This window comes from Copadichromis virginalis, linkage group LG10 (assembly GCF_057382275.1).
Source record: "Copadichromis virginalis isolate Kocher_CV1m ecotype Utaka linkage group LG10, C_Virginalis_male_GT1.1, whole genome shotgun sequence".
NCBI classification, from domain to species: domain Eukaryota; kingdom Metazoa; phylum Chordata; class Actinopteri; order Cichliformes; family Cichlidae; genus Copadichromis; species Copadichromis virginalis.
The window spans coordinates 28,859,867-28,875,903 of NC_140627.1; the positions used below are offsets into that span (position 1 = coordinate 28,859,867).

The 16,037-nt window shown below is 37.8% G+C and overlaps 1 protein-coding gene across 1 annotated transcript in view; it reads right to left on the bottom strand.

Annotated features, from left to right (window-relative positions):
* LOC146700741 (F-BAR and double SH3 domains protein 2-like) overlaps window positions 1-11,883 on the bottom strand; it is a 44,807-nt gene extending 32,924 nt beyond the window's left edge. The window contains exons 1-3 of the mRNA XM_085470970.1: window positions 11,657-11,883; window positions 8,158-8,255; window positions 3,094-3,139 (exon numbers count right to left, since the gene is read on the bottom strand). Coding sequence (XP_085327096.1) covers window positions 3,094-3,139; window positions 8,158-8,255; window positions 11,657-11,677 — 165 coding nt within the window. The 5' untranslated portion in view covers window positions 11,678-11,883. The remainder of the gene's footprint in view (window positions 1-3,093; window positions 3,140-8,157; window positions 8,256-11,656) is intronic.
* Window positions 11,884-16,037: the final 4,154 nt, after the last annotated feature.

The following is a 16,037-nucleotide window of genomic DNA, read 5'->3' on the forward strand; positions in this document are numbered from 1 at the left end:
ATGCCAGCTGCCGTTAAACCCCGAAGAAGAAGAAGCTGTGTCCCAGAATTCATAGCGCAGCTGTCAACAATGGCGGCAGCTAGTTAGTTTTAACTTTACTCTTATTATTCTTTCTGGGTCACAAAATAAACGTTTAACATATTTTCAGGCGAGAATGTAGCTGTGTAAACCTCAAATATCTGCTCAGTTTATCAAGACACCACATATTTTCAAAAGCTCTCCGACGTTTTCGGAGACGTCTGTTACCCACTAGCTCGTTAGCTAGGCGGGGGCAAGGCTAACTAGAGCCGTGAGAACACCGGACTCCCGGCAAATCGTTTTCAAACCCACCACTGTCTTTCGCTACTCAGGTTAGACTTGATATATAAGTCACTTAGATAACTTAAAATGTTATTGTTTGGCTTTCTTTAGTATTTTATTTGTTCCTGAGTAAATCGGTTTGGCTAAGATTAAAGTTATAGTTTTTGCACAGCTAAATAAACTTCAAGCAGCCAGCTGATCATCAGAAGTTTGAGACGCTGGATAATATACTCCGGTGTCCTGTTATATTTTAGAAAGCAAGGAGTTTATTAAACTTCACCGAAACAATCTGCAAATTTCATTAAAAATTAATAAACTACCATCTTGTCTTTATTTTTAGTTAGCACAAACACTTCAAGCTGTAAGCTAATGATAGTTATATAAGACCAGATGCTGCTGGTGCAATAAGCTGTACGCTGTACGTCCAATGGATGATGATCTGATTAGTCGACTAATCGCAAAAATAATCGGTGACTAGTCGACTATCAAAATAATCGTTTGTGGCAGCCCTAATTAACAACAACAACAACAAAAAAAACCCACACAAATCAAAACTTCAAACTTTAAAGTCCAACCAATCATTGATTAATCTGGCAATAAATAAATAATTAAATAAAATCAAGCATTTATGTGCCTCAGCCAATCTGACCGGATTAAAGAATCTGCAGAGGATCCCAGTAAGTTATACTTGTAATACCTGTATTCCATTTAAAATCTTAAAGGCTGGGTAAATTACACATTTTCAGCATTACTAGACAAAAATAGGTCTTCCACTTGCGAGTGAATGTGTATAAAAGCCAAAGGTCAAGATTCACTCATTTGTACGCACATTAATTAAGGGGAGAGCTACAGGTAGGGTTGACTGATTATGGGAAAAATCTAAATCCAAATAATAAAGATTAAATGTAACTTTCTTTTCTTTTCTTTTTTTTTGGGTCAACACAAAAATCGAGCATTAAACATTGTGATCTCAGTACTCACACCTTCTGATAGTCTCCTTGAGGATCACAAATAGGATACAGGAGACAAGGGGGTGAAACTGGCCAACAGCCAGTTAGAATGCGCTTGACTCTGTGCCAAGGACACCAACACAGCTCACACTTAAGTTATACAAAGACTGATATTGTGTAACACTGACCCCAGTACCCTGTAGCCCCGCAGTACTCCCAAAAGGATTGCCTGGGGAACCTCACAGATCCATAAAACGCATGCAAACTGTACAGTCAAACTCCTATGACCCCTCCAGGAGTTCTGCAAAGGCAATGAGCGGGATTCACATATTTCAATTAACTGAACAGCCTTGGCTGCAAGAGTGTTTTTTCCTTCTACAGAGTTTGACATAACTGATGGCCAGTAAAAAAAAATAGTTTTTTGGGTCAGTGATGATGTTTCCACTAAATGCAATTATGTGAGACAAACAGCTAGATGAATGCTATTTTTCTGGCTGTCAATGCTGTCATTTAAATCAAAGGAAGCATTTCAGGTAATAAAAATCACGTTCTTATTGTCATGGTCAATGACTCCGGTCATGCAGCATTTCACTTTCATTTGAGACTGTAAAACATATTTAAGAGCATGTGTGAATAAAATTATTCACACATGCCCACACATATTATTTAAAAAAACTTATTAGCCTGTTTATCTATAGGAAAAAGCTGCTATCACAGCTGAAGTGAAGATGTTACTTTCATAGATTAATGAGGATCTGCAGCTTCTCATCTCTGACATACAGCGAGCAGCAAAGATGCAACAGCACAACTACAACAACGAACCCAGTTGGAGTGACAGAAAACACTTTTCTAGAGTCTACAACAGCTGTGGTCACAACCAAAACCTCTGTTAATAAAAAGCCAGTGGGGTTCTTAATAAAACCAACTTTTCAATGGAGTTTAAGGGAAAAGAAAAACAGTCTTTGGTTAGATTGCCACGATCACTTTCATTGGCATTTCCCTTGTAATTTTTCCAGGCTAACAGTGTCCATCCTCTCTGCAAGTCAAAAAAAGGGGCACGGAGTATTCATTTCAAAGCTTGATCAGCTTATTTTACCCAACAGTGTATGAAGTAAAAGAAATTAGCTTCTTAAACAAAAGGCTAGTAAAGTTGACATAAAATACTGACACTGCACTGTCTAGTGGAATGTTAACCAAAGCTCTGTAAGGACGATAAGCTCTTGAGCATGACAGAACAATCAAGAACAGATATATACACACTGCAGAAAAGCATTCATTTTCTCTTCTTCTGCTGATGTTCTTTCCCTTCAGCTACCAGCTGGGCTTATAAAACAGATTAATCCTGTTTCCGTTTGTTTGACTTTTCACAATAAACCTCTTGAGCACCAGACACACATGGGCAAACACACATGTAAGGTTGCTGGTTAGATAACTACAGATGAGTCCCCTCTTTTCACAGAGCTGGTGGACATTCCTCACAGGGCTGCAAGACCTGAACAGAGAGGGGATTTTCAAACATTCGACTGGCGTCTCTAGGAAGCTGCAGGCAAAAACAACAGAGCAAGGAGGAAACGAGCCAGCGGATGGCTGGTGGATGCCGTTCTTCTCTCTGTTGTGGTGTTTTTTTCTGCGGCTGGTTTCCATTCATGAGCTATCTGGCCACATGAGAACTAAAAGCTTTCTTAGGGCCACATCCTCAACCTCACTGTCATATGGTGTGTTTGGTGGGCTGCATCGTAACAAATAAACATATTTTTAGCAACAGAAATGACAAGGCAGCACAGCAGCGATGCTAACGAGCATCAGTAGTGGCGTGAAGAAGACGACAAAGAGATTTACTTACCTGGGCGTAGTCCCGCTCTATAGCTGCCCTCTTTTGGCTGAAAGTCCTAAAGAGAAGAAAAGGGAGTACATTTGTAAAACAGCACAGCACAATTATGGATAAGACAACATACAACAAATCTACTGTTTGCATCCATAAATAAAACCAGGATTGCAAAGACAATATGAGTTGTGTTTACTTGAACTTCAGATTTTCTTGCCAGTCTATACAGATTTCCAGTCAAAATGATCTTTCACTGTCATCTAATAACACACAGACATACATTGCTTTCATAGCATGGTCAGAATGACACTTTGAGGTATATGCCTTCTTCTTGTTGAGTGTATGTACCTGTCCTTGTGGCAAAATGTTCTGGAGAGACCTACTACAGTGGGAATTACCACAAAGTATTATTGGATTTTGGATATACAAAAGAAAGAATCAGCATGGCCAATATGTTGGCTGATATTAGCTATACGCCTATATATTGGTATTATATTGGTATCCTTTCCACTAGTAAGCACTCGGTTTGGCTTGACTCGGTTTCAGTCATTTTCCATTACTACTGAGTACCACCTCAAGGTGGATGGGGTCGTCATAGCAACTAGGGCTGCCACGATTTGTCGACTAGTCACGATTACGTCGACTATCAAAATCGTCGACGACTGATTTAATAGTCGACGTGTCGTTTGAAGCTTTGTAAGATCGCAAAAGACGCAGGAATAAGTGGCAGGATTTAAGAGTGTAATAACGGACTGAAACAGAAGATGGCAGCACAGCATGTACAAGGATGCCAGCTGCCGTTAAACCCCGAAGAAGAAGAAGCAGCTGTGTCCCAGAATTCATGGCGCGGCCCAGCTTAGTTTCCAACAATGGCGGTAGCTAGTTAGTTTTAATATTACTCTTATTATTCTTTCTGGGTCACAAAATAAACGTTTAACATATTTTCAGGCGAGAATGTAGCTGTGTAAACCTCAAATATCGGCTCAGTTTATCAGGACACCACATATTTTCAAAAGCGCTCCGACGTTTTCGGAGACGTCTGTTACCCACTAGCTCGATAGCTAGCCGGGGGCTAGGTCACTAGCGCCGTGAGAACACCGGACTCCCGGCAAATTGTTTTCAAACCCACCGCCGTCTTTCGCGACTCAGGTTAAATATATATGAGTCACTTAGATAAATTAAAAATGTTGTTGTTTGGCTTTTTTTTTTTTTTTTTTGTATTTTATTTGTTCCTGAGTAAATCGGTTTGGCTGAGATTAAAGTTATAGTTTTTACACAGCTGAATAAACATCAAGCAGACAGCTGATGTTTATTTGATGTGTGAGATGCTGGAGAATATACTCCGGTGTCCTGTTATATTTTAGATAGCAAGGAGTTTATTAAACTTTACCGAAACAATCTGCAAATTTCATTAAAATTGAATAAACTATCATCTTGTCTTTATTTTTAGTTAGCACCTTAAAAGCTTAAAGCTGTAAGCTAATGATAGTTATATAAGAGCAGATGCTGCTGGTGCAATAAGCTGTAGTTTTACGTCCAGTGGATGATGATCTGATTAGTCGACTAATCGCATAAATAATCGGTGACTAGTCGACTATCAAAATAATCGTTTGTGGCAGCCCTAATAGCAACGCAGCCAAAAGTCACAACAATGGAGGACGGCAAAGCGATGGTGTACTTGCTGCTCGTTCTAAGCCTTTTTGCCAGATCGGGCGACAACAGAACGCATGCCACCGATTGGCTAGTCAGTGGCGTCACACGATGAGTCATGAGAGCGTCCTACTTTTGCAGAACACAGACTCTCTTAATATTGCACCTTAAAATCTAGAAACAATAATGTAAACATCACGTAACTTCTACTGTTGTAAGACACGTTTCTACTAGATATATCAGACAAGTTCACTCGAAAACCAAAAAAAAAAAAAAAAGTCCAACTAGACCTGCTAATTTTAGCCACACTAACATTAGCAGACATGCAATATTTGTACACATCTGCAATTGAATGAGTTGACTGATTTCTTTCTTCAGTTTAATCGACCAGTCTCCTGTTCAAGACAAAGTGGCAACACTTGACAATAAAGGTCCAAGAAATCATTAAGAATCTGCTGATGTAAACATATCCCACGTATCCCACACAAACCTATCCCATCTAGCATTTTTCAGGTATTTTATACCCGCATTACTAAAGTTGGGTACAGGAACCTGGTATTAGGGAGGTATTACAGACTAAAGCACTGATAATTTTTGACCTCAGTACTGAAAAATGATTGTGGATATGGTGAACTTTGTCATCCATGTGTGAAAGCAACATTCTTTTGTGATACTACACAAGAAATGGTAACATAATTGCCTGAGAAGTCATTAAACCTATATAAAGATAACAGTGGCAATAACATCAGAAACCACCAGAATCTGAAAACATACTGTGATTAAAAAAAACACTCTTAAAACCAAATGACCACGCTTCCTGATTATTCTTAAGCTTTTATTACTCCCCCCATTCCACGCCATCCCCTTAGCTGCCGCCCTCTTTCTGTGATAATTAACATGGATGTTTCTAATGACACCATCTAGAAGCCCTACATTTGTATCCTACATATCAGAGGCGCCGCTCTTTTTTTATTGCCATTTCAATTATGGTTTTCTGTGAGATGCTCGTGGAAAACCAGCACTTTTTACTCACAATAACAGGAAGTTAATCACAATTCAACTTAAGTTTATGCAAAGTCTAAGAAAAGAAGAGAGGTCAGTGCCCTGGGAAAAATTCGAGTGAAGCAAAATCATCATTAAGTCGTTAAACATGTCGAGACTTGACTTCCATGCTCCACCCTGCCTCCAAACAATCTGCTGTACTTCCTGGGAGCTTCCCTCTCTTCCTCTTCACTGCATTTCCAAGGCTCCCTTTATCTACTGACCCCCACACTTACTTCCTGCCATTTTCCCAACCAGAGCTTTTGCTGACAGCCAGACGTAATTTCAAGTTTGCTGAATCATTTCTTGTCAGTGATTGAGGAGCGACCCTTAAAAAAATCTGTACCAGCAGAGTTTCACATTGTTCCTGGCTGAGTAAAGTTGCTCACCCTCCCAGAGCGAATGGATCAGGGTAGTCAGAACATCTGGCAGCTCTCTGTGACCTTGACTTCCAGCTGTTTGGAGGTCCACAGCTCCACCACCAACCACAGACAGGAAGCGGGGAGCCAGTAGGCTGTCAAATCTAAGGCTCATGATACAACCACAACCTTTGGCTTTTAACTTTTAAAATGCCTACGCATCTGAACACAGAGCTCTCTGTGTCACTATTTGTTTACTTGGCCCGATCCTCAGTTTTATAGACTAATCCACTTTGACTTTTGGATTTGGTTTCTTTAAAAAAGTGAAAAACAACCTTCAAATAGCCTCAGAAAAACGTAAGAAGAAATAATTGGTTTAATTTCTACTTTAAGGTGTGTAAAACGAAAACATGAGAATGATACTACAGAATAAAATCACATCATATTGTCATTTTGTAGGTAGATAATGTGCCATTATCAAGAGATTAAATAAAAAAGAAAGAGAAGATTAACAAAAACTAGTCTTTGGCTATAAATTGATTTAAATTAGTTGCAGCTTTTGGCAGAGCTAAAATGTGCTTAAATGTGTTCTGAGGGCTCAAAAAAGATGAAAAAAAGGCAAATAAGAAAAGCAACACATTTTGGCCCACCCCTCTGTGCTTCAAGAGACTGTAATTTCTAAAATGTTCATAGTATAAAAAGAAAACTTGCATCCCACAAAAAGGTCATTGTTCAGAATAAATCTGCTGATTCTGAGGAGCTTTGACTGACTTTTTATGGACACTTATTCATTCACATATTTACAACAGCACATGCCTGAATCGGCACTGAGTAATGGCTTACAGTTATGTGTTTTTGCTGTAGCCCGTACATGAAGCCAGAAGTTTGCTAACTTAGCTAAGCACAAAGCTTCACTTTGTCCAAACATAACAACAAACAGTCTAATTTTAATGCTTATATACACCAGCTTTGACTAACCAATCGTGCGTGCCAGGAACAACTATAAGGAAAAATAAAAAAATACAATGCAAATTTGTGTTTTTAATTTAGTGCTTGAACTTGTGGTGGTAGAAGGAATCTCAGGGCATAAGAGGGACTACCAATACCAGCTGTAGAGCAAGAATGGGAGACCTGCTGGAGAAGCAGCTAAGAAGCTGAGGACCTGAGGAGTGCCATAACAGCAAATGAGCCAGATGTTAAAGAAAAAAGAGATGGGAAAGGTCACAGCAAGCTGTTTAGCCGCGACTAAACTCCCTACAATTTTTTGTTAAGTAAACGTTGAACAAATGAATTGGAGAATCATCCACATGGTGGACAATTAAGATAAACTCCATGAATTGTGATACACATAGCAGGAAAACCTGTGTCCTTGTTTCAAATATCAAGACTCTTCAGTGAGAAAATGATGTGTTTTTTGAGTATATGGTACTATATATCCCCAGACATACTTGAGCAGCCTGGTCAAATAAAGTCTGTGTGTGCAAAACACTCCTATTTCACTATTTCATACAAACTCATTTTATTTCAGTGCAGTGAGTCTTTTAGTTTCCCTCCTGTGTTGTCATTTTCATAGAGAAATATGGAGCAGAGAGCAGAGGAGAAGCTACAACCAAAGCCAAAGATTTTGACCCTTAAATACTGGAATTTAAACACACCCTAAAACTCAGGCAAGGATGTTAGAAGCTCTGTTCCCAGCAGCAGCTCTCTCGTGAATAATGCAATAGCTTCCAATTAGCAAATCATAATAAAATACCTCTTTTTCAACTGAGTGCTGTCACTTGCTGTGATCATGTTTACTGAATTTTTTGTGCTGTTTCTAAGGTTGATGGAAAAGAGCATGAGGTGTTTGGTTAATGCTTGATCTCCAACTACTAGATTAAAAGATTCATGGCCATGTTCATGGAAATGCTCTAATTACTTTTAGAAGACGAACAGCTTTGCATATGAGGACCAGTCTGAAACTGTTTTACCTCTTCAGAAAAATCATCTTGGCATTTAATAGGTACCCTGTGATGCACCTGTGTTTGCTTACCTCAGGTCTTCGAGCAGGTCACACTCTGTCTGGTGTTTGATCTGTAATCTGCTCATCTGCTCAGCATGAATGTGTTTCAACTCCTGGGTGACCCGGACCTGAACAGGGGAACAGAATAAGGCTCATTAGAAACACCTTAAAGCTGTCTTCTTCTTCTTCTTAACCTCATACAGGTAGACCAAGGAGATTTCATCCTGCACAATCACAACAGGAGCACCTCTAGAGGGTAGATTCAGCTTAACTCATTCACTGCCAGCCATTGGCAGTGAATGAGTTAAACCCATTGACTCATTCACTGCAATTGACGGCTATAGACGTCAATGGCAGTGAATGAGTTAATTATGAGCTGATTCAGCTTAGCTCATAATTGGCATTACTGGAAGTGATAACCATCATTATCAAGCAGTACCTGCAACCAGGTGAGAATTGGTCTCTCTGGGTTTCTAATTGGATGTGAATCAAAAGACCAAGAGTCTCATTACTGACCACAAGGAGTGTTTTGAACTTGTCGTATGAATACATATGAAATGAACTTATTAATATCAACTGATTTAGAGGTTTTGTCTCATTATTTTGGTCAATTTTCCACTTTTTTATTACAACTCAAAAGTGAAAATCTGTTAAAAAAACAAAACAAATCAAAAATCAAATATGATCATTTTATTTTAACATTGTATGATGTTCAAAACAATATGCCCAGCCAAAATACAAGAAAGCAACAACAAGAAACCTGAAGCAAGATCAATGGGTTAGCAACACACGTTTGCTTAAAGTCAGCGTTTTCGGAGAGCTCTTCTTACCTGGCCAGGTCACCATGACAACTGAAAGCATAACCTACTCCGTAAGAGGTTATGTTCAGAGTTTTGGTGTAAAACCTTTTTTTTTATTTTGGGGGTGGGTGTTTAGCTTACAGCATGTTCTCAGTGTGTTATAGATTCTCTGTTGCAGGACTGCATGCAACCTGTTGAGCTGTATCTTACTAACAACACATGGAGGAATGCAGTTCTGTAAAGTTGCAGCATAAAAATGTATCGCACAGTCACTGGAATCTGCATGCATCCACTTGGTTATGCAGAAAATGAATGTTTTCATGCTTGGTTCTAATCTGCTGCAGGTCTATTTTACACAGCTGGACACATTTGTGCAACATTTCTTTCCTGATTCATTACAGCTTTATTTTTTTGTGGCGTATTGTCTTAGATCCCTATCACCAGCTCCTCTGATAATGTTTGACTGATGTAGGTGGAGAAAGTTAAACCACCATTGTGACGCCAATTACTTTCGCCCAGGGGTGTCGGTTTTGTCGAACCAGATAATGCATAATAAAGCCTGGCCATGTCGAATCTGATGTGTTTTCCAAGCTTCTAAAACACAGGCAAAAACCAAAATTTTGAAATAACCACTTCATCCTCTCACCATCAGTGCACTTCTGGATATTTAGCTGACATCTTAGGAAAAATATATATGTTCTTAACTCAAAATATAGTGTGTTTCATTCCCATCCCACATAATTCACACGATCCATCACCCCGTTTTCATTTTATAACAAAAACAAATAACTGAAAATATCATAAGTAAGTTTAATAACACGATGCTTAACACATCTTGCAATTTAATTATAAAGAAATGACTTACTGAGAGCTAGTAAAAGGTGGAGAAATTAGTTAACTATTCCAGTCATCAGGCCGAAAAGCAATCAGATATTCTGATGATCTATTTTTGTTTAGTCTGCGAGCAAAGAGAGAATAAAATGAGCAATCTAATGATACAATGTATGCTTTAAGGCATTTCTGATGGATATTTTTGATTTTTTTAATGCTTTATGGACCAAAGTACCACACAAAGGTAGCGTACTGATCAATAAAGAAATCAATGTTGTGTCTTTAGTCTAAGATAATTCTTTAGATAAACTTTTAGCTAACTAAGAGTCCAAGGAACACAAGATAGAAAGCAAAGCCTCATTAGTGTCTTGTTTGTCCAAAAATGTCAAAACAATCTGCTAATAACACAATTACAAGCAGAATTAAATTTGTTTTATTATACATTTTGTGGCTGTGTGAGAATAAATCATTGTTATTAATTAATATCTTCTTACAGATATGATTCAGTATCTTTAGGTTGATCCTTGGGCGCGAAACTATTAAGTACAATAAAAGGGAGAGCAGGCAGTGCCTTTATTCCTTCATGAGCGAGTACAGAGGCCAGGAACCTCAGCTAAAATAACATAAACTAGATAAAAAGTCGTCAAAGATGCTTTACCTTAATAAACAATTTGCAAAAACATAGAAAAAATCCAAAATAATCAACACTGCTGCCACTGTAAATTATATTTTCAAGCTATCAGTATGTTAAACGGACTGCTTGTGTAACAGTTAAAAAGTTTTTCCCTAGGGCATCAGCAGGAAAAACACAGATTTTTACAATTACATCACCCTTCATGGGGGTCATGCAAAATGTCCAAACACATTAAAAAAATCTTTAAACGCTCCATAAAGCTCCAAATACAAAACAAAAATTAACCAAAACCTAACAGCTTTATATTTACAAAATGTCCTGTGGTTAAAAAAACTGCCCTGCTGTTGAGTCTTGTTATTGAAATATGATCCCACAAGAACATTTTTTCGCATAGAGGCCGACTTTGCAGAGATTTGTTTGCTTTCATGCTTATTTCTGTAATAAAACACTTAGAACTAATCTATACTTTAACACCTACTGAGCTGTTTTAAGCTTTAAATACACCATTTTAAGCCAACGAGTGCTTTTCTTCCGCACACAGACTTTTTGTTAGAGAGAAAAAAATTCCACAAAACTCCGTACTAGTATCTGTCAACTGACTCTCCCGGAGCTACAGGAATATTTGCATCACAGTTCTTAACTTGACTTGTAAGTTTTACAATAAGGTTAGTCCTCTTCTTAAAATCGGCACACATAAAAGCACAACTTGTATCTGCGTTGGATAAAATGAGGACCTTCTTCCAGCTTTTCACCCCCCCAACTCTGCTCCTCTTAACTAGCGGGTGGCAGCGGGACAGGAGGGAGCCAAAGTGGCATTTACTTGAACTTAAGCGTTGCTTAGCTGGATCAGTTTTGAGCCGATGTAAAACAAAATCTCCGTAATATTATTTATTTAAACAAAATAAACTTTTTCTAAGATGTGCGCACTTTTGCGGATGCATTTATTAATTTTAGCTGTCACTTTAGTAGGACTCTTTCTCCGTTCGAGAGGGAACGGGGCACGTTAACGGGGCTATTCTCCCTTAAAAAAGTGGCACATGGGAGTCTTTTAAAATAAGTTTTCCTCTTGTGGTGGTATTTATAGAGGTAATGAAAGCAAAATCGACGTATAAGCAAACAAACAAGGACATATTTGGAGAATAAAAGGGGAGTTTCTTCATTTAAACCGGGCGAAGAGCAACAAAGCATAAATTTCCAACCATTAAATATGCACCAGTCCGTCGAAGTAACGTTAGCTCAGGGGGCTACAACGGCAAAAACTCACCTTTCTCGGCGGAGGCTGCATCCTTGTTCCTTGACATAAAAACTACGAAAGAGAAGGCGAAAGTATGTCTGAAAAAAAAGTCTATCCAAACGCTACGACCAAATGATAACGGAAGAAGAATATTTCAGCAGGCTCAAGCGGCCATGGCGAGTCCAGCAAGTAGTAAGTTGAGTCCCGTTGAAAACACTGTGGCCCCAGGGCGCAGAAAACACTGCAGCGAATCAAACCCTGCGCAATTAAGACACACTTCCCGACAAACTTTCGAAATAAGAGCCCGGTTCTGGGAAACATAGAGGCTACTTCCGTGCAGAATCTCGAAAATAAAAGCACGCTCGGTCAAAGTGTGGTTTTGAACAGATATTCTAAGGTTTTATGTAAGTTATTTTGTAACGAATTAACACATGCCTAACACATAAGGCGCGTTATACATGGGAACATGATATTTTTGTATAGATAGATAGATAGATAGATAGATAGATAGATAGATAGATAGATAGATAGATAGATAGATAGATAGATAGATAGATAGATAGATAGATAGATAGGGGTATCTATCCATTTATCTATCTAGTTATTCGTGCTTGTGCTATAAAAAAATTTCTGCAATAAATAATTCTTAAAAATAATACTACAGTTTGTACTCTAACTATTATTATACTTAATAATAAGATTACAAGCATATAATTATATATTTGTGTAGCAACTAGAGATGGCACGATACCACTTTTTAATGTCCAATACCGATTCCGATATCATAAATTTGGATATCTGCCGATACAGATATAAATCCGATATAGCGTATTTTGTAATCAATAAAACAGTTTTTTATAGATATCTTGCTGCATTTTGTATAAGTTCATACTCAAGTTTTAAAAAACAAGAGACTGAAGCTATTCTGTTATACCTGTATGCAAAAAATACACTCCACCCAAAACATTTTATGGTTTAGCAACACTGATCAATCTTATAAATTTAAACCTACACCATCCTCCCTATTCTGGTATTTTAAAGAGTACTTAGTGGAAATATTAAACAACCTAACTAATAGGGTTGCCGACTCCCAGCAAAAATATTAGGGAACCACCCCCGCCCTTAATCGATGTAATCAACTTTAATTTAATGCAAGTGTAAAACAAATCCACAGAAATCAATTATTTTTCTACAATATTTAAATAGATTCAACATCTTTCTTCAACAGAATTGCAGACTGCACAGATGGTACCTTCCCAAAGGAAAAAGTACTATAGCTTACTAGGGTGTATATTAGACTTATTAGTTACTATATACAATAATGGATTTCTATACATTTAATCAGATGACCACTTTTGTTGTAATATTCAGATAATTATTTATTCAAAGTTTTTGACTGACATAACAAAGAAGAATATTTCTTTGTGCCCCCCTCTCCCTGTTAATGGCCTACCTGGCCCCCAACAAAGCTTTACTAGATCCGCCCCTGCACAGTTACCAGCTGTCAGCTACTTAGAAAAGGATCCTGGTGTTATTTGTCTCTCAGAAACAGTTCATAACTTCCCTTCAACTCATTCATGTCACCTAAAAGGTAAACCTGTTTCTCCATCACCTGCTCAGCTCTGATGATTTAGTAAGGATCTTTCATCTTCATGTTTCCCTCTCACCACATATCCAAACGGATATCATCACCAGCAGCTTTTACAGCTGTGGCTCCAGCAAACCTCAGCTGTTACTAGAAAGTAATATTAAATACATTCTAACAACAGCTTATCACGCTTAAACGTGCTGCTGTTGTTTATCCACTGGTCAAAGTGGGCGATAAACAAACAAGAAAGACGGGACTTGCGGCAGAAAAGCCGATCAGCTTATCATTGATCAGTTTCATGTTTGAAGTAATAACAGGAGAGGAAGGGAGAGAGAATGAGCGAAGTAGATGCAACCTCGCAGCAAAGACAGAATAACTCCAGCTTTGTGTCTAATCGCTTCCTTTTCACCTCAATATGGAACTCTGATGGCCAGTCCAGCTGTGGCTCAATATCTCAGTTGTTAAGCTTAACGTGGAAATACTATGCAAACATTCAGGGATGAACTTACACACTTGCTTTACTTCTATGGGATAGTTTTCGCCGAGATGAAATGCAGCGGTTAGGAAGCATGTGGCCAGGCTCCAAATGCTCCAACAGCCCGCTGACAGGTCTGGCAGACAACAGCTCTATCACGTGACAAATACTGCTCTGATGCGCTGAGCTGGGTTATGCTAAGTAGTGCGTTTTGTGAGGTGATTTTGTGATACTTCAGATCGGATTACATTTTTTTCTTTTTTTTCTCTCCGATATCTGATCCAGTAATTTAGGTCAGTATCGGATCGATACCGGATCGGTCCATCTCTAGTAGCAACAGCTGGTTTGAAGGCTCTAGAGAACTGTCTTTGTAAACTGACATTTCTTTGTAATAGCAAGGAATTAAATTTCACTTTAACTGAACTTTTCCGGTAAGGAGCTGAATTAAGGGTTCAAAAGCCAGACATTTTCCATAACGGCCTGTAAATTAGGTTTAGTATCTCTGATACTAAGAATATGGTTTCATTTAACAAGCAGCCAAAAAGCAGATTAAAGCAGAGAAGGAAAACAGTGTTGGCTTAAGGGGGGTGTCTAATTACAAAATATTCTAAAAGAATTCATGAGGAAGATAATGTTTCCATTGTTAGTCTAATTAATTTCAAGTAAAACTTTTGATAAGCTTTAATATGCTGCAAAGATATTCGCATATCCCAAAATTTGTCTTGCAGCCAATAAAAAAGATATAAGAATGCGCTCCAAGGAGAAGAAATGGATCCACTCCCCTTTCTGATTGGTCCTCTTCACTCACGTGGCAAGCCACTGCCTCTTTGACGATGAAGATCGCGCCTGCAGGATCATAAGTGCGATTTCCTGTGAAGTTTTCAAAATAAAATCATGTTTTCATGCACCACGTTTTGTAGGAGCAGCTTCAGTAATCTATGAATTTTAAAATAAGAACGAATATATAAATATATAAAAACAAATGTGGAGTAATATTTAAAAGTGATAATGTTTTAAAAAATCCACAAAAACGAAGCAAAACTTGGTATAGAAATAAAATGTGTAAGAAATATATGTTTTAAAAGCCCTCCAGCTCCTGAGTGTGAGACATTTTTTTTAAACATACACATTTTGTATTTAAAATTCTTTACCAACATACTGCGCATCAGGCTGGATTATTACCATCAATGTAGACTTTAACATAATTAAAATGTATTTAAAAAATTAAATACTGTATAGGCATGGAATGCTTCACATTAAAATTTATTTTAAGACAAAATGAGATGTGTTTCTTTCATTGAAACAGGTGTATGCCTAAATAAATTTGATAAATCTATTCAGTTATTTAGTAAATATTTTCTTTATGATTTTACATTTTTCTACACAAAAAAGCTGAAAACATAAGATTTGAAAGTTTACTGATTAAATGTATCTTAACAGTGATGACCCCAGCATGTATTTCTGAGAATCGCATTTAAGCGGTCAGTTAATTAATAGATTGATCAGAACACGATTATGCCATTGTACATTTTATATTTTACATTTTTGTGTTTTGGATCACTGACTGAATCAAAAAATTACATAAAAAATATTTCATAAGTTCTTATTAACTATCAGCAGGGGATAATTAGCTGGCATAAAAGCTATATAAAGTTTGTATATTCATGTGTGCATGGGTTCATTTAAACACTGGACACAGGAAAATGTCAGCATCATGCACATTTCCTGGATTCAGTGACTTTTTCTGCTGCAGTGTGTGGATATCAGCATCAGTTTGCTGTGGAAACGCCCTCTTTAAATAGACATCGGTTCATATTCATCTTGAATTTATTCAGTTAAATTATATTCCTTTGGACCTCCAAAATATATCACACTTTATGCCTGTGTTGTGGAGCTAAACAATGAAGCCAAGAAGAAAAAAAAAGGGTCTGCTACTGTTATTTTTTGCATCCTTTGCAAAATACATCTTGTTTCTTTTGTATATGGGGTGAAATCTGGACATATATATCTACACACATACACAAATAAAAAGTACAAATCAGATTCTCCAGTTGTGGGACAGTTTGGAAGATATGAAATTAATCCGTGTGATTTTTTTAAAAGGGGGGCAAAATAAAAGTTTTTAAAGCTATTGCACTGCCCTTACTTTAAGTACAATTCAACTTCGAGCGCTTTTTATTGTTAATGGTTGCTTAGGTGCGGATTTCTGGCTTCTGAAGTGTCAGAAAAGGTGAATGCATCACTGCTTCACACACTAATCCGCTAAATGGTCCAGATTGGTTCTTTTATTTTGAAGGACGCTTAAGTGAAACCGGTCGTGCTGCGTGTTTTTGTTAGCAGCGCTGCAA